At 45.3% G+C, this 19,563-nt stretch overlaps 1 protein-coding gene across 1 annotated transcript in view; it reads left to right on the forward strand.

Moving 5' to 3' along the window:
- Positions 1–4,908: 4,908 nt before the first annotated feature.
- Positions 4,909–19,563, forward strand: part of ESYT3 (extended synaptotagmin 3) — a 34,312-nt gene continuing 19,657 nt past the window's right edge. The window contains exons 1-5 of the mRNA XM_072875173.1: positions 4,909–5,238; positions 11,361–11,402; positions 12,297–12,431; positions 12,978–13,054; positions 19,445–19,511. Of these exons, the coding sequence (XP_072731274.1) occupies positions 4,954–5,238; positions 11,361–11,402; positions 12,297–12,431; positions 12,978–13,054; positions 19,445–19,511 (606 nt within the window). The 5' untranslated portion in view covers positions 4,909–4,953. The remainder of the gene's footprint in view (positions 5,239–11,360; positions 11,403–12,296; positions 12,432–12,977; positions 13,055–19,444; positions 19,512–19,563) is intronic.

The raw sequence follows: 19,563 nt of genomic DNA on the forward strand, positions 1-19,563 counted from the left end.
GGGATGAATCCTAGGTGGACAGGTCATAACTACTCTCAGGTAATCTCTGCTCTTGCTCTTGAGAAAATCTCAGGCTATTTTCTCTAGCTGCTTTCCTGAAGTAAAAACTGTTGTGTTCAGCAGGTGGCACCAGCTGCTTGTGGGTCAGTGCAGGCTCCGAGATGGTACAAAGGGGTGCTAATGTGTCTTATGAAAAAAGCTGAGTCGTCCCTAGAGCCAAGAAAGTGCCAGCTCCAACTTGCGGGCTGTCTCTGGAAGCACTGGAGAATGCTGTCCTCACTGTAAGGGAAGTTTATTTTTTCTCTCCCTCTGCTACCGTCCTAGATTGCACTTTGTATTCTTTCACTTTCTCATGCCTCACCTGTGCAGTTATATAATTTCAGTAGACAAGACACAGCTTTTCTCAGTGCTCTGCTAACCCAGACGTCCACTGCGACTCACAGTGTCAGAGCAGTGTGGGATTTGCTGGCAGGAAGGGCAAGGCTGGGCAAGGGGCACTGGGCCACACCACCCATTTACGTGCTGTGGTGGATACTCTGCATCCTACTGCACTGCCCTCACATTAACGGCCCCGCTGTAGAAAGAACAAGTGGATGTGTGAAATAAATTGCTGTTACTGGTTTCGTTATATTGCCAAAAGTACCAGCTGTTCAGTGCCTCTCTTTACTGCCCGTGGTGCAAAAGCAGTGAGAAGCCTTGAACCAGGCAGACACAAGGCATGGTATGGGGGAGTGAGCACAGTGAAGCAGTCTTTAAAAGCAAGGGTCATGTACTCCCAGCCCTGCTTTGGACATATTCCCAGCTAAAGCCCTGGTCTTGCCATCTTCCGCATGTGATTATTTTTCACATGAGAAGAAATCCCATTAGCTTTACTACTCCAGACCAGGTTTATAGATAATACCAGTTAGTCCTAGGTTAGGCATGGTCTAGCTAGTCAGTATCCCACAGCTAGGCTTGAGGTTGGTATTGTTTTATGCCAATGGAATGATTCCCAAAACAGGACATACATTCATAATTATTTTCATTACTAAATTACACATCTCCAGCCAGAATAATAGACCTGGCTGAACAATGTAACATGGGATCATTTTAGCTGCCCAGCTCATATTTAATTGCTGGACAGAACTGGGCAGAATGGAGGAGCCACAGCTTTCCCTGGGGAAATGCACTCCAGACTTGGTGGGAGTGTTTGCTTGAGAACAGACAGTAGGAGTAGATACAAGGGTTTTGTCCTGTGATAGGCAGAGTCTGGATATGGCTTTGCTTGACAAGGTGAACAGTGCATGGATAGAGAGTATGAACGCAGAGGAAACTAAACAATAATTCCTTGTCAGGTGACAAGGAGTGCCAAAAGGGGCAACTACTTTAATCAGGTCTTGATACAGGAGTCATTCTGTTAATGCAAGGAGTAAGGTTTTGTCCTTACGTAAGTGTTTTCTATTTTGCTGTGCATGCACAGAGAAAAGACATAGTACACCTCTAATATTTGCAAGCATTAATGTGGGAATTTCACACTGGTCACAAACCCTGAAGCCACAAGAAAGTTAGAAAGTCATCTTCAGTAAACCCTTTGATATCTCATTGGTATGCGCTTAAATGGATATTTCAGATTAATTCCTTTGCATATTCTCTATAGTTAAAGAAAAAGCGTTGGCAGTGGTTTTTCATAACTCCCCACCTTTAAAGTGGGTTGCCTTAGTTACCATGGCCAGCTTGAGAGACAGCAAATTTAGTACTAATACATTGTCAAAGCCCTGCAGTTTCTGTAAAATGTCTGTGTCATAATCAGCTACAACATATGCTTTTATCATAGTGTTAATAAGCTACAGTGGTGATGTCTAGTCAAGTGAAATCAGAGGTGAAGATTGTCACAGGCCAGAACAATAGTATTGGGTCATTACCTTAGTGACTGTCCTGTGTATATTGGGAGAAACAGGTTGTGGAATTTCCCTGTAATTGAAAATAAGATTGGCTTCAAGTGGCTCAGATATCTGGTGCTTGAAAGCAGGCTGCTGCAGTCAAGATCATACTTTTCCCAGTAGGAAATGGATAGGTCTTAAGTTGTCCTCTTGATTGGTGATTCAGTATTTCCTCTGACATTTAAGAAAACCACAGGAAACAATTATTCTTTAAAGGATAACTACTATCCATCATAAACAGAGTTAATGGAGGTCTCAAAGGCTATTGATTTATCTTGTTCTCATGAGCACAGTATTTGGTTTGAGAACAGCTCTGTGTAACCTGTTGTGATGAAAGTATTTTTTCACCTCTACTCCTCTTTTTCTTTTGTTCATCTTTTAAAATTTTAAGTAGTATGAGCTAAAGTTTAAAGAAATTTTATATTATTAGTATAATTGTTTAAAGTTCCTAAAACCTCTGGATCTAGAAAGGAATTGTCTCTTCACAAGGTAAAGAGTTGGCAGCAAAGGAACAAGCAGTGCCCAAGAGAGTGTGGCTATTTCTGAGCTCAGGGTCTTGGGGGACAGTGCAGGATGGGACATGGAGTTCCACTTTCATGGAAGCATCTCCTTCACTAACCAGCAGCTGTGGGCTATGCTGCAGGACTGAAAATGCTCATTTGCATGGAGGGAGGTCTCCTATTATCTTTTAATCTGAACCTAGGTTTTTGTGATCCGATGAGTGAAGAATAAGAAAAAACAAAAAAAATGTTGTTTATTTATGAAATTAGCTGGTATGCATTTCACTGCAGCCCCACTGTTTTTCCTACTCAGTAAGCTGCCACCTGTTGGTGCTCCTAAGCTGCATAGCTCTCTGAGTTTGAGCTAAATATCTCAAACTCTTACAGAGTAATAATTTGAAGGAGGAAAACACTGGATCTACCTTTTATTATAGCTTCTCCTGGTAGCAAAAGCAAATTCTAAGTCTTCAAAGCAACAAAAGAGCCTCCCTTTTTTTCAGAAGCTTCTGTTTTTCTGAAAGGTCAGACTTTGGGGCTGAGATTATCTCTGTGAAGTCCCACCCCATGGCTGAAATGTCATACTGAAAATATTTTACAAAGCTTTAAATGGCAGTGGGGAAAAATAAATAACAAGTCAGCCTCAGTCTTTGGTCCCAGTTAGAACAAAACCAGGTGTGTTTTTGCACATAAACATATCTCCTGATATATGTAATTGTGCAAACTAACCATTGCGTGTTCTTTAATGTCTGATATCAAGAGGGCAGATACTCCTTCAGGTGTTAGATCCATCAGTTTCTGGTCTTTCTTCCCCACTTCACAAACAGAAATGCCCTCTGGGGTCAGACCACAGGTCCACTTGCTCTCGGTGGCGACAGGAGTTGCTGTTTAGGGAGAGGGCATGAGCCCAGTCATTTTCTGCAGCCCTTTCCCCTCAGCTTCCCCCAGCATGCACAGCTGTTGTATCCATGATGTTAGGGAGTACATTTATGGGCCTTGTTTTTTGAGAATTTATCTAATCCCTTTTTGAACCCGCTGATACCATCTGCTTTGCAGCTTCCTCCAAGTTCTAGAGGTTTACTGCCCACTGTGTAAAGAAGTACTTTCTTAAGTGTGTTTTATGATTTATCTTTGCAACACCTCCAGGAAGAAGAGCATATTCATTCTCATTTGACAGAAGGGGAATATTAGGGGGTTTGTTTCCAAAAGCACCCGTTAACAGTAGATGTCTCATGCATGAGTTTGTCTAATGTGAGACATTTGAGGCTTGATTTTTTTCAGATGCCTGAACTGATTTCTATCCCAGATCAGTCATGCGCAATGATTAACATACAAATGAGGATCACTTGCAGTATTGTTTGATTTATTGACTGACCCATAATTGAATACCAATTCCATGGCAAAGTGGAGGCCAAACCTGGTTCTCCCCAGTCGTGGTCAACTTCCTTTTCTTGGAGGTTTGTGTCTGGGACATCATTTGTTATCTTGTGCAGCCAATATCAAAAAGGGGCCACAACAAAAGCTGGCATCATTCACTGATGTTCCAGACTTATCCACCGAACAAAGAGTAGCATTTGCCTGATCCAGGGAAAACTGCAGTGGAAAACAGCGTAGAACTGTACAATTACAGCCTGTCTCTTAAGGCATATACAGAAATGTATAGAATTAATATTGCTGGGTTACTCCCAGCATCTCAAAAAGTGTCTTAGGGTTCCCAAATAATGCTGCACTCCCTAATGGATAATTCTCAGTATTTCAAAATCTGAACCCCCACAATATCCCTGTCAAGATCAAAAGAGCAGGAGAAAAAAAGTACTCTTATTCTTCCAAGCAGTGAGTGTCCAGATCCAACAGGTTGTTTCTGCCTCATATCCTTCTGGATTAAGCAGCAAGCAATCACAGTGGGACTTGGTTAGGTCCACTGAAAGAAATGGACCACAGTAACAGCTGGTGCGAGCCAGGCCCCTCCAGTGGCAGCCTCCTTTTCCGCGGCGGGTGATGCCACATCTTGCGGCCTGAAGCAGAGCTACCCCTGGGCAGGTGGGAGCGACCCCTTTTCAGCAGCGGTTGGTCAGCCGGCCCCCGCCCTGCCGTGTGTGTGATGAGCTCCCTCACCCCTTTCCCCGCTCGGATGCCGTGACCGCCCCCGCGCCAGCAGGCTACCGGCAAGGCCGGTGCCGGGTGGCCCTCGGGGAAGGCAGGCTGGCCGGGCGGGCCGCCCGCCCCTTGCGGCCGGGAGCGGGGGGCGCCCCGAGCTCGGCCTGGGGAGCGCAGCTGCGCCTCGGCGGGGCGCGCGGCCTGCCCCCGCGCCGCGCTCGCTGGGGGGCGCCATGGCGCGGCTTGCCCCGCCGGTGCTTCGCGGCGCGCTCGCTAGGGGGCGCCATGGCGCGCTGGCGGCGGGGCCGGGCGGGTGCCCCGGCGGCGCGGGGCGCGCCTCCCCGCCGGGCGGAGGCAGCTGCCGCAGCGGCGCGGGGAGGGCGCACTCGGCAGGGGCGCTCCCTCGGAGTCGGGGCGCTCCCTCGGAGTCGGGGCGCACCATGAATCCCGCGGCTGCCTGCCGCCCCGCCGCCCGGCGGCCGGGCGCCCTGCCGCGGCTGCTGCTCTCGTCCGCGGCACGGGCGCTGCTGTGGCTCGGTCCCGTCTACCTGGCGGGGTACCTGGGGCTGAGCGGCAGCTGGGTGCTGCTGGGGCTGGCGCTGTGGCTGTGCTGGGGACACAACCGGCGGTGGAAGCGCGACCGCCTGGCTGCCGCCTTCGCGCTGCTGGAGGACGAGCGGGAGGCGGTGTGCCGGGGCCTGGCCGCCCGGCACCTGCCGGCTTGGGTGAGTGAGGACCGGGGACAGAGGTGCGCTGCGCCCTCCGCTCCGCCGCGCATCCCCCCGCAGCAGCGGCGGGAGCCCCTGGAAGCTGGGACGCTGCGGGCTCCCGGCGGCGGCGACGGGCGGGCGTGCGTGGCTGGGGAGCGCCCGGCGGTGCGGCGGGAGCGGGAGAGAGCGAGGTGTTCCGTGGTGAGCAGCTGAAGGGAGAAAAAAAAAGAGGTAGCAGTGATGCCTTGGACCGAGCAGTAACGTCTCTGATTTTGAAGTCTTGCTCAGTAAAGTGGGTACTAAACTGGAAGTTGTTTTAGTCCAGCAAATGTGCATGTTGCTGTAACCGTGCTTGTAAAATAAACTGCTGCATCCCTGGAGAAATCTTTCAAATATGTGCTGTTGCATTGCAGGTATTTTGGTGTAGAGGACACTTTTTTTTAGACCTTCTCATCTAAAAAGTTTTCTCTGCTTCTTTTTAGTGTCATTTGAAAAAAAAAAATCTATAAACATAATATTCTCTGTCTGCTAAACCCCAGGTATTTAACTTTATAGAGCCATCTCTTGATGGTGTGGAAAGCCAGCCCCTGTTTGTTCTTCACATTTGTTCCTAGGTACTCTTGGTTTTAAAGTGAAGAAACCTGAAAATCTAACTGCACATTTTATTCTACGTCTTTGGTTATTTGTTGGGTAGCCTTGGTTGGCTAACGGAAAAGGATGATGACGGGTTTTTTGCTTCATCGTCATTTGCTTAGCATTTAAAAACATGTCAGGGACTGGTAGCGAAATGCTTTTCTTGTAAGAAAAAGAATATCAAAGAGCTCTATTTGTAAGGAGTGTTGCATGGAGACATTTATAGTTAGCAAACCATTTTATATAGCCTACAGCACTTGGCTTTTCTTAATGCTGTGGGAAACGAAGGCAGGCAGCACTTCTGAGAAGTGAGGCCAGGGTCTCCTAGCAGAGCTGGTGCAGCTCCCTGCACATGTTCCCTCCCGCCGAGCACAGAAGTCTGTCTCTGAATGAGGTTTCTGCTTGTTTGTATTGACAGAGGGTTTAAAACAACTCGGAGCATTAATGAGTGTGGTGGTGTCAGCTCTGGCCCTGATGCTGTGAGAATAGTGTTGTGTTTTATCCTCAAGTGCCCTGAATCTTGGTAACGGGAAATTGAGTCTCTTAGTCATCGTTGAAAAATCAGAATCGTCCTCCCAACACATGCGCGCGCACACACACACACAATCTCAAAAGTTCTTAGGTTTTGTGGTTGAAAGTGTCAAGCTTCATTAGTGCATGGGCAGGCGGTTGATGGACAGGATTATTGATTGCCCTGTAGTCGGCACTCACAAGGTTGCACCGAGCGTGCTGTGTCTCCCAAGCACAGGAGAGGTTTTGACAAATGGGGAGACTCCAGCAGAGCCCACCAAGATGGTCAGGGGCTGGAGCACCTGGTGTGCGGGGAGAGGCTGATGGAGCTGGGGCTGTTCAGCCTTCTTCAGGAGAAGGAAAGGCTTAAGGGGGATCTCACCGCTGTCTCCCACTGCCTAGTGCATGCTCACAGAGAAGGTGGAGTCAGACTCTCTCCAGAGGCCTTGCTCCTGACTTGTGAATTCTTGGAGCTGGCTGCTGGAAGGCAGGATAGAGGACCTAAGGATAAAGGGGCTGCACCGTGTGCTTTTTTTAGCTTTTATCCATATTGCCACTTCTCCTCCTTTCCTTTTCTATGTTGGTAAGTCTTGTTCTTCATCAGCTGGTGTTTGCTTCCACACCACACTTGCACTTGATGTTTTTTTAACTCCTCAGTTTTAATTTTCCTTCTGTCCCCTTCCTCAGTTTGATCTTATACTTCTCCACTGTGCCAGTCTTGGAGCCTGATTCTCACCTGCTGTCTATTCAGTTTATTCTCTGTGGTGTTGTCTTTTTTTATCTTCCATTTTTGCCTTTCAGTGCTCATGAGCCTTCAGTTGAAACAGTTCTAAAAATGCCCCTTACATTCTTCTCTCCTGACATGCTGAGGTGGGAGTAGGAATACAATTCAGGCTAGGGGGAGCATGGGTTGGATTGCAGTGTTGTAATCCTAGGAAAGGTTCTGGAGGCGTGAAGCAATGGCAGTGTCTTAGGGGATTGGTAAATAGTTGTCTCCTCATGTGCCCAGTAGTAAAATGAGGAGGATCCGTCCAGTGAAGAGTTAAGACCAGTCATTGATTGTGCTAGTTGGTTAAAAAATGTTCTCCCTAAGAGCAGTGCAGCTCCTTCAAAAGTGGCTCGAGGTCCCCTCAGTCCTGGTATCAGTTGTTAGGAGATGCATTTGTATTGCAACCTTTCCTTCAGGGGAGATGCTGGGAGGGTTTCCCTCATCTACTTAACCATCTGTTTCAGGGAATTTGCAGGGTTATTTTGCAGCACCAGTTTCTTGGCTGAAACCAGCCAGAGAGTTTGGAATAGAGGCATTCCTGTGCTAGACAGCTTACGTGGGCAGGCTGTGCTTCCTTAGGAAATCAGGCTGGAAATCTGCTCGTGTTGAGTAGAGTCAGATCTGTGTCTTGGAGAGGTGAGACTTTCTGACTTCAGCCTGTGCAGCCTTTAGCCTGACTTTTGTAAAACCAGTCAGTGCCCAGAGCAGAGGTAGCTGGGCTTCCACCTTTGTTCTGGCTCCTGGGGGTGGTGGTGACTTCTCCATGTTGCTTTTGCAGCTCTTAGCAGATTGCAGGTGAGAACATCCACGTATGCTGGGTTTCTTCCTGATGTTAAATTCCTTTTACCAGGAGAAATTGATATTACTAGGTACAGAACAGTCCTTTTAAAACTTTGCCTGTTAATTCCTTGTCCATGCAAAAGGCTTGTTTAGACTTTTTTTTTTTGCCCCAGCAGAGGGAGCTAAAAAACCTGTCTCTAAAAACCCCCCAAAACTCCCAAAAAACAACCAACCAAACCAAAAACCCCAATAAACCCCAACCCCGATGGATAGATTCCTGTGTTGTATTTGAACAGAATGGCACTGTTGTGTCAGACATGGTTTTCGCTATTGCTGTGATCGTTGTGGTGTGGCCTGCTCCAGGGCAAGGTAGAGCCATGCAGAACTTACACATTTTCTTTACTTGCTAGTAATTGGCCCTTACCTAGTGTTTTTGATCTTCAAAGCTCTTTTCAAATGCTAAATAATTTTTGCAGCATTCCTAAAATATTGGCAAGAAGTATGCCTGCTTTTGTAGATGGGGAAGACTGATTTTGATAGTGTGACTTGCTCAAGGCTACAGGATTAAGTCTTATTCTGGCATAGTGTTAACTTTGGCAGCTGTTGGTGTGGCTGGTTCTGGGCTTAGTAGGAAGTGTTTTGGGCTTCTCTTACCTGTGCTGCGGACAAACTCGAGGACAAGACCTTGCTGCTAGGGCTCTCACTAGTAACTAGGGTCAGAAGTGAGTCTGAAGTCCAGAGCACATGGATAGAAAGTATGGAACTGCAGATGGTTTTTTTTATAAAACATATTAGGACACAATAAGTTCTTGGAGTAAGCTGTTGGGTCATGAACAGAGCTTGGTGGTGTCACTGGGCTGAACTAGAGCAGAACTCGTCTTCTGCTAGTGGGATGTGCATGTTACGGGAATACCCTGTGGGTAGGAAAGGCTTTGCTCAGAGCTTATGTCTTACTAGACAGTGGATAATCTAGATGCAACACTTGGATACCAAGCTCTGCTTCTTCTGCAGAACTGCTCATTGAATTTATACCATTGAGCGCAGCTGACCTTTGGTGTTGGGAACCCACTGAAATTTGGTGGCCTTTCATAATAGGCAGAAAGCTCTTTTTCAACAGAGACATGTAGTCAGCTGGTTTCTGTGGTGTTTGCCTCTGAGAGACCTCTTGTATTAGCCAAGCAGCTCCTGGTGGTCTTTGGTACCTTTGAGCTACAGCAGTGCTATTTCTTCCGTCTGTCAAAGGAAACTGAGGCACAGAGTGCCTGGGTAGGAGATGTGTTGCAGACACATGGATGAGGGGGTGTCAAGCAGGATGGAAATGTACCACATATGGCTGCTAATCCTGTCACAGCAATCTGAGGTGTGACACATTGATATGTCATTCATTGTGGTTGCTTTTGGAGTTTGCCCTGGACTGTCTGGTTTGGGTGTCTGTGGCTCAAATAGTGAATTCAATTTTGCTTTTTCTTAAGGTGAGTCTAGCTGCTGCCTCCTCCTCACAGTTTTTGCCTGTTTCCTGATGCTCCTGTCTGCTGTTCCAGGTCTCTTTAGCCACCAGCTTGCTTCTTGGTTGCCTCTTGCAGTTGCATCTCTAGCAGCTTTGGCTCTAGTGAATAATCCCAGCCAACAAAGTGGTTTATATTGTGCTACATTTCTCTCCTGAACGTTGGTGGATCTCACGCGTGGGCTGTGACTTTCTCATTGGGATGGTGGCCTAACTGTTGCCCTGAGTCCTGGTCTGTCCTTCCTTTTGGGTCACATCCCTCTCCTTGCTGTAAGGTCTTTTGAAGGACAGCTCACCATGCTACTTCCATCCCTGCTCTACCCTGCCTGTGACTGATCCGGGGCTATGGCACAAATGCTGCGGGACACTGATGCTTGGCAGTTGCGTTGGAGCTGGGGACCAGCTGCCTTCAGGCTACCCAGGATTTATGTGCCCTGGCGGAGGACCTTTTGGTGAAAGATGAAAGGCTGGCAGGTGAAATTGGAGGTCCCCTGATTCACATAATCCTCCTTACTGTAAAATGTCAGCAGCAGTTTATCAGTATTGATTGTCCCTTCTGGTGCTGTATTCTCACTTTATCATGCAAATGAGCTGGGTAGGCTGACATTTCAGTGAACTTGTGTCGTCTTCTTTAATGGAAAAGTTGCTATTTAGAGCATCAAAAGGAATTGCTTATAAAGAATATGGTAATATCACTTTGGTTTTTTAAATGTAATAATTGGAGATAATTTGAAGCATTATTTGAGCAAGGGAAATGGGCTCTGAAATCATACATGAAGCTGGAATAAAAGGCAAGCTGCTGTCCGTTCCATCCAAACATTTCTGAGCACCTCTCTGAAAGCTGCTGAATTAAACAGCAAGCCTTTGACTGCAGAGTGTAATTCACAGCTCTTGTATAAGGAGGTAATGTATTGTCCTACCCAATTACTATTAATAATAGATGATAGTTGAAGGAGTCCCTTTGTATTCAGGTGCTCTTGTAGAGCTGAGCAGGACCCGAAAGTCCATTCTGAGAAGCTGCTGCATCATCCTTCCCTACTGCAATAACCTGCTACCAGCTTGTAGCACTGGCTGAAAATACCACATCCGTAAGACTTTAGTGTGTGATTGTAGTAAGGTGATTGTGACTCTTCACTCAGCAGCTTCTTGGTGAGGTCTGAGAGATCAGTTAGTTACTCGAGAGTGGCCTCATATCCGACTGTCCTGATGGTGATTAACAAGTCATCACTTCAGGGAACTGGAGGGGTTTTGTAATGGACACATACACTTCTTCTTGGCATTTGATGTGTCCAACTTGAAAACATGATGCATGAGTGACTACTTTGTTTTAATTTGTCCTTAGCATCTTAAAAAGCTCTGAGAGGTGAAAACACTGGACTGTTACACATGATAGTGTATGCTAATAGGGTTGAACTCTTACAGTGCTTCTTTTCCCTGAAGCCGTTGGCACTATATTAGTATTAGTGGAGAAATGCTACCGCAACCAATAAATTTAGTTTCCCAAGCAGGTTCTTGTTTTCCAAAGTGCTGTGTTCTGGTTGAGGTGAGCCAGTACAGGAAACAGGTCCTGCACAGCTCGTGATCTTGCAGGGAAGCAGGTTCTCGTGGCTTCCCAAGGCATGACCAAGAGAAGGATGAGAAATCTAATGCTGCTTCACATCACGAACAGGATATGACACTTGCTTTAATCATAAATGTGCCCGGGGCATACTGGTACATCACTGCATGTGTGTTCTTTTGCCTTTTACTATTTTTTACTATTTTATTTCCCTTTTACAATTTTTCAAGGAGGTAGTAAATTGTAAAGGATATGTGTATGAGGGCAGAGGGATCTCAACTTATTCTAAAACTTGTTCCACACTCCGTGGTATCTTTTGCATGCATTGCAGTATGCCAAAACAGATGGCATGTGGCACTCACTTTATTTTTCTTTGCACCCAGGTTCACTTCCCTGATATTGAACGAGTGGAGTGGCTGAACAAGGTGAGGAGCTCTGAACTCCAGTTTGTGAGGCCATCTGCTCTGAGCTGCATCACAACACAAACTCTGTGGGCCAAGTCTGGGAAAGTTATGAAGTCACTACAATACAGCTCAATCATATCAGTGTCTGTACTTAAGTCTTGGAGCCACTTAAATATAGAGTTGCCACTGAGGTTTTGGTGAGAGCCAAATGTGTGCCTGGTTGATACAGGCTTGATGAATTTGACCACAACACTTCATTCTGAGATTAAAAAAAAAAAGCGAGTGTGTGTGTATGGATGTGTATATACATAGATGTGTATATATATGTGTATATGTATTATTATTATTTTAGCAAAAGTAGTGGTATCTCCTCTTATCAGAGAGGTTCCCAGAGAGCTCTGAGGCAGGTGTTCCCATCAGCACGTGTAGTCAAGCTCGCACTGGAATTGGACTCTGTGGAATTCAAAGCAAAACAGCTGAGCTTGCAAATTAGCATCCAGTAACTGTCATGTTTTTCTTTTTAGCAAACTTTCTTTTTGATGTAAAAGCTCATCTCACTCCTGTCTAAATAAACCTAACTCCAGGGAGCTTTGTGACACTTTAGAGTAATTAAGGACTATTGTGCTTTAGAGCACAATAACCCTGGGCTTTGCTGGCTCAGCCCCTGTGGTTAGAAGCAGTCTATTGACTCTATGGTGCTGAAAACTCACCCTTCGGTTCCTAAAACAAATTCCTTTTCTGACGAACTGAGATGGATCTTTCCATAAGGATGACTTAAGAGCACAAATGTGATTTGGTATTTTAAAAGGACAGACATTAATAGCTAGGTGTTCTGTGATGTGTGTGTCTGTTTCTTGACAAAAGGTATCTTATACAAAGAATCTTCAGTGTATTTCTGCTTTCGCTGTTCTTTAGGTCCTTGTACAGGCTTGGCCATACTTTGGGACAATAATGGAAAAAACATTTAAAGAAGTTCTTGAACCAAAAATCAGAGCAAAGAATGTACATCTGAAAACATGCACCTTTACCAAGATCCACTTTGGTGAGAAGGTAGTGTGAATCCTTTGCAACACTTGCAGTTCAGTCTTTTCTGAAAAGTTCAGATGCAAGGGGAGTCTGATGTTCCGCTCTTTAATAGCTCTGAGTGTTTAACAAAATGGTATTGGTACAACACTGCTGCCTCCTTTGTTTCCCTCCTCATGTTGACTTGAGTGTCTTCACCGTGAAGGAAGGATCATAAAGGAGACACACACACCCCTTCCCACTGGCTGTCAGTATCATGGCACTGGAGACAGAAAAAGGGGCACGTATCAACATTTCTTTCTGTTATACCCTTGCGACAGGAGTTTTCAGTGCTTCCTAAGGCTTGCAGCATGGGCTGCTTTCAACCAGCCTTGTATTTGAGGACTGCCAAGGTGGTTCACGCTACCTCTTTAAGGGAAAAACTTGCGTGGTTTACTCATATTTTACATGCAGTTGTACAAAGTCTTTAATGAATGCTTCTGTACTCAAATTGATTGAAGTGAGTAGGACTTTTCACTTGGGCTTAACTTGAAAGATATTAACTATGCTGTGTCTTGTTTGTCTTCATTTCAGTGCCCTAGAATCAATGGAATAAAAGCCTACACCAAAGAAATCGACAGAAGACAAGTTGTCCTAGACCTGCAGATATGGTAACATTGCATCATTGATTATGTAGATGGTTCTTAACTCACTGCCCATTTGACACCTGTGTGTGAGTTGTCATGCTGGACTGGACATGTGGTCCACTAAGAATGGAGAGGTCCTTATCTTATATCAACCTAGAATGATATGAGATAATCTATCCCCCAGCCAGATATCCTCAATACTTACTGAAGTGAGATGTTGTGCATCAACCTTTAAGTCAGAAAGCAGTGTCACCTGCACAGGTCTAGGTGTTACCTACTCTGGCCCATCACTGCTGCCATGGATATAAGAATGTGTCCCTTGGCTTTGCCATTCATGGCAGTAAGAACCCAAGTTTTGGAACGGTATTTCCTGTTCTGACAGCTCTCAGGCATAGAGGCACTTGGTCTGTAATGCCCCACTATGGTTCCTCTTCAGTCTAACCTCTCTAGTTCTTCCAGAACTACTTGCGCTACTTATTTTTTAATTCCTTCTCCTAGATTAATCGTCTTGTTTTACTCACCATTTGTTCCGTGTGCCACCCAACACATTTGCTTTTTTTGATTACAGCTGTTCTCTGAGCAGAAAACTGCCTCTAGCTCTATTAACAACAACAACAAAATAAGATAAAACATTTGATACCTCCCAGGCTGTTTTGAATGAGCTTGTGTGTTTTGTTAACATCAGAGCCACTGCAGAGCTAAACTCTCTCCTGGTTTAGCCTGGAGAATGGAATTACTGAGGGAATTACCACTTGCATGGTGCTGTAGCTCTGTAAGTTTAGTGGGCGATTGAGCTGCCTAAATTAAGTGGCTTTTCTTCATGGTAGTGCCAGGAAAAAGCAGTGTGAAATTACGGAGTGTCTTGGCAACAGCACAGAGCTGCTCGGAACTGTGCCTGCTGCTTGATGTGGCAATGGCATGGCAGCATCCCCAGCCCTGGCAGAGCACCATTGCTCCCTGCAAAATGACATGCTTGATTTTCATCCAGAACATGTTGTGCTTCAGTGCTGTCAGTAGAGTGCTCTTTGTAATAGCCAGACCAGTTTTAGGGCCTTTGGCAAATCATTCATGCTTTCCACATTGAGATCGAGGGATTTGATGCCTTTAAGGCTCTGCAGGAGGTTGCTGCTGTTCACTGTTAAACTACTTCTCCACGCTGTTTCTCCCACATAACTAATTTTCACTGTCTTTTAACAATCCTCTGCAGAGGGATTCCCCCACCTCCTCATTCCTTCCTTGTGGCAGGCCCATCAGCATCTCCCAACTGGCCAAAGACTTCTGTTCCTCATCCTGATGGTAACTTAACCTGAACTGTCATCTGATAACCCAAGTATTTTCTGTATTCACACAGGAGTGTTCAGACTACCTTGTCTCTCTGATGGCAGTCTCTTCTCCTGGACTGTGTTAAGGACCCAGCTTCTCTTATGTTAATACATTAACATCGGTTTCTGCAACTAAGCTGGGTGTTGTGCATTATACAGTGTCCGCAGGAGGTAGTGTATTATTTCCAGGAATGGGGAGAAGCAAATCTATGAGCAGTGATGTTATTTACCTGCCTTTTCCTGGATTGCCAAAGGAACTTTTTTTTTTTCTTTACTCAAAGAAATGGGCAATCTCCACTTTTCTGGAGTGAGGCAAACCCCTGTTACAAAATAGGCTCTCTTAGCTACGTGAACAGCAGTGAGTGTCTGCACTAGTGCAGCTGGTGTTGGGAGAAGAGCTGCTTAGAGGAGATGGACCTGAGCTGCCTTGACATGAGGCTGCTGCCCTTTGCACTACCTCTCGGTCGCTGCATTCTGGTGAGGTTTAGATGGCTGGATCTGTCCCCAGAGCTGCATCCTGGCATCACGGCTCTGGAGAAGAGAGTGATGTGCTGTGGGTGCCAGTGTGGTGCACCTTGCAATGCTGAGACCACAGTGACTGACTTCCCTCTCTTGGGATAGGCTTCAGAGAAGTGTAGCTATGTTGCAGTGGACATTAAAGGATTAACGTGTCTGCATGTTATAAACATGACTCCTTTGCCTTGGTGCTTGCTATCTGTAATTTTGTGGGAGTTCCCTCACTGATGAACCCACGTGAGTGTGGCCTGTTGGCTGGCTCACCACTGCATGCAGCACTGACCAGGGGAGCTGCAGCAGGGAAGGCCAAGGAGCTGCTTCATGCAGGGTGCTGTTATCCTGGTGGGCAGCACTCCTGCCTTGGCAGCAGCTCTGCCCTGCTCCAGTGCTGAGTTACCCTTTGTGTTAGGCAGTGTTTTGCGTCCAGAAATCTCGGCATGCACTGTAAATGGTTCTTGCTTTCAGTCTCACAGCAGTACAGGAGGAGGGATTTTTTCCTCCAGTTTTAGCAAGGAGGTAACTAGTCTCTGAAGCTCAGAGTCTTTGACTTGGCCAGGGAAAAACACAGGAAAAGGGCAGGAGTAGAAAAAACCTTTCCCTCTTAGCCTTCCTTTGTGGTCTGTATGGAATCACTTGTGTAGTTTTAATAGCCACTCATAGACATATGGTCCATCAAGTGTTTTGTTTAACCTGTGCTCCTGATATCCATAATATGATGTGGTGCTGAATGCTATGGTTCAGGTCTGTGCCGTGTGAAGAGGAAAGGAAGCTCTTCTGTGTTACATTTGTGATGCGATATCACAAATTGCATCCTTTGCTTGGGAACTGTGAAAAATAGCACTTAGAGGTCCCTTACTTGTATGGGCAGTAGCTGTCAGCAGAGCCAGTGATGTAGTAGATCTGGTATTACATGGAGTTACCAAAAGGAACTTGAGAAGCTGCTTTAATTAAATCTGTTAACAACAGCTTACAGGTCCATAGCATCAGAGCATTGGGAATGGTTATGTAGAGCACTGTCTCATTACAGTCTTGACTGTCCCACGTGAAAGGACTATACGTGAGTTTTTGGCAGGAAAACCAAGGCTCAGAGGTGATTACTTGTGAGGCACAGAGACCTTTTGGCAAAGGCAAGAAAGGAGGCTATAAGTCTTCTTTCAAAATCTTTTGCTCACTCCCTGAGACGATGCACCCAATTGGTGTAAATTAAGTGTAAATTTTGTCACAGCTTATAGGACTGAACAGAAATGTTGAGACAATCACTGCTTACCCTCAGGTCTTTTGTACAGACAAAGTTTGTAATTTATCTGTCTGAAGGTCCTGGTGTCTGTATTCTGTTCATGTATCTGCTTTCCAGCACAAATATACCTGATCTACAGCTTTCACATGACACATGAGAAAGTATCAGGGTTCTTGCAGTGGCTAAATGAAATATGAGATCCCTGCCAGACTAGGATTTGAAATCCCCAAATCTGAAATACAAGATCCCAGCTGGAAATAAACTGGCAATACTCTGGGATCTCCAAACAATTTGCCCTAGATCTAAGTCATGAATCTGTCCCCTGAGCATAGGGAGCTGACAGTTGCATTCTCCAAATGAATTAATGTCAAAGTGTTCCAGAAATGTTCTCCAAAACTGCATTTTTCAAAATGGGAACTTTTCAAGTACAGCCACTTGACCTCCTACAGCTTCTTTTCTTCCCACTAATTCTGCAATTGCCTGAACTGCTGTGTAGCCATGTAATCACTGGCTATAATCATCAGAGTTTCAAAGTATTTGACGGCACTGTGACCTCCCAGAAAAATATCTTGCAATCCAGTTGCTTCCTATTTCAATAATCTGATTTAGTACTCATAATACAGTACATAAGATATCATAGAAGAATAGTGTAATAATTAATATGTATTAAAAAAAATTATGCATTGCAATTTACTCTTAAAAGAATCTCTGGACTTCCTAACTGGCACATTTTCAAATCTGCAAAGACAGTCTCTGTCATCTAGTGCAGAATTGGAGAAAGTAGTCAGAAGAATTGTGCAGCAATACTGTGAGCTTTGGTGGAGTTTGGATTAACTAAGTTTGTAGGATCTTACAAGAAACCAAAAGCATTTTGGAAACTTGTCAGTCTTGAGCAGAAAAGGAACGCTTGCCCTCAGGAGCCTGACTTGATAGGCAAAGGGGAAAGGCAGAGGTGGTCTGGTTTTTCTCATACCCTGTGGTACGTGGTCATGTTTTCTTGTCTCTCTTCTTTGTCTAATACTGCTTGCTCTTTTACCCAAGTTCAAAGTCAGGCAGACTAAGCAGTAGTCTGCTTTACAAAGCACTTGAGAAGGCTGGACCAAAGGGGGCTTTTAGCATGCAGACTGATGAGAAGATGGGGCCCATGGGAAGTTATTTTACAGGGGGAGAATTGCATGTGCCTTTTCTAAAGGGATATGTAGACATGCAGGTTAGTCAAACGTGTCAGTATGTGCTCTTGTAGCATCCCTGCCTTCAGCCAATGGATTGCCATTGTATTATAAACACTGGGCCCAGCTTTTCCGCCGAAGTACAGAAGAGATACAGGTACGTGCACTTGTACAAGCTTCTCCAGTTCTCATCCATGGCACAGGCATGTTTAGCTGCATCACCTTGTGCAATAGGTGATTTAGGAGAGAAACAAGTGGTTCTTCCACCCTTCACAGGTGGGTGAAGCATGGTCCTGTGGGTAGCGGCAGAGTGGCAAAGGAAGCCGTACATGCTTTTGAGTGTCAAGGTTTGAGTTTGGCTCAGGTGCTGGGGGAGGACAGCAGAGAGCACAGCAAGGTTGCACTGAGCAGAGGGGACAGACAGAAGCACAAGCAGCTTGGACTGGAAATGAGAAGTAAAACTAATGAACAAAGAGTGCATCCTTCCTACTGAGCACCCTGGCATGGGGGTGATGCCTGTATGAAGCAGACTTCAGGATAATTAAAGGCTCAGGCTCTGATAAAAGGAGTAAAGACTTCTCTAACATCTAGACTCTAAAACATGATTGCATGTATTGAAGTGTTACTGGAGGAAAGAGACATCTAGGACTGGGTGGGAAGAGTTGGTGACTGTGTGGAAAGGCATAAAGGTCGTAAATTGAAACACCACAACTATTATTTGTTGTGTGGGACACTGGCAATAGCTGAATTAAATCCTCTTGGATTAATTACTGTGAATTGAGGAACTAATTTTTGGCTTCTCATTTAGACTTTTATTGTGGCAAATCTCTATCAGCACCCAGTGTAATGAGCTGTAAGATAATGTCAAAATTGTAAAAATTAATAAATGTAAAAATAAGTTTGTTTAATTATGTGACTAGCTTATCAGGAAGATTGTGTTAGTTTTGACATGGCCTGTGAGGTTGGTTATTTAAGAAATGAGAATGCTCTAACATTAAAGGCTTTAATTTGTGTGTTATGAGCTTTTTAAATTTTGTTAAGTGACTATCTGTAAACAAATATTCAAGAACTTTGCTTGCAAAAATGGAAAAAAATTCAGAGGGTTACACATTTTTGTCAGGCTTTTTTGGGGTGGGAAGGAATCTGTCTATGTGCAAATTACAGTGTGAATTAGTGGCAACTGCAGCACTATTTGCCCATATACATGTGGTCAGAGCAAAAATCTTGACCTTTTTCTTTGATTATGGGGTGAAATTATGCATGCAGGCAGCAAGCACAGCACATTCACTGTGCTGCGGTACCTTTACACCCTTTTTTACCTGCAGGGTGTTTGTGTGTCTGCATCCAGAAAGAGCTATTTCTCAGAGGGCTGAAAGGGAACTTGGTAGCTCCCTTCAATTGTTTTCTGCCAGAGGCATCAACAAATCTGCTGGGTTCTGCTCCTTGGGGAGTGGCTATCGGTTTCTGCATATTTGATGTTTGTACTTTAATAAAAGTCTAAGGTGGTTTCCAAATTGCAAAAGTACCACAGTCGGCATTCGTTTTATTTAAAGCCTGATGTTCTCCATGGCAACTGACCAAGATCTGGTCTAAGTCGTTGTCTTTTAATTCAGCCTCAAGGAAACCAGGTTATTTTTAGTGATGAATTTGTCCTTCAAGTGGGCTTTTGGGTTGTGGGCAAGGTTGATCTATGGGCTTTTTGGTTGTGGGCAAGGTGAGGACCCCATGTGTGATGGCAGGATGGCTCTGCATCAGCTCGGGAGCTGGCTCACCAGGTTGTGGGGTGGGATCAGGCCTTTGGCAGAGAAGGGAACAAGAGGGCAGTTGCTGTGACTTTGAATTTTGAATGAACCTGTTGATCGCCTCCTTGGAGCAAGCTTGCCTCAGCCAACTGCCAGTCTTAAGAATGGAAAAGTAACCTTGAAATATAGATGTTGCTTTGACATTTTGCAGGTAGATCAATATCCCAGCTGACTGCAGAGTTTCTCTTGTGAAGATCTGACCCTTGTTCAATGTGCTCAACTTTCCCTTTTCAGTTGCTTGAAAATCCATCTCTGCCTGTGGGATCATGCTGTCAATCATTAAACTAATTTCATTTATACTCTGTACAGCCCCAAATTTCTCATGGGACTGTTGCAAACTGTGGAATAATGTGAGAATTTTCTTTCAGTTACATAGGGGACTGTGAGATTCACATGGACATATCGAAATTTAATCTTGGAGTGAAAGGCGTACAGGTGCGTGCAATGCTAACGTTGTCTGTTCGAGGCTGTGTGTGGCAGGAGGTAG

This window comes from Ciconia boyciana, chromosome 10, assembly GCF_034638445.1.
Source record: "Ciconia boyciana chromosome 10, ASM3463844v1, whole genome shotgun sequence".
In the NCBI taxonomy this organism is placed as follows: domain Eukaryota; kingdom Metazoa; phylum Chordata; class Aves; order Ciconiiformes; family Ciconiidae; genus Ciconia; species Ciconia boyciana.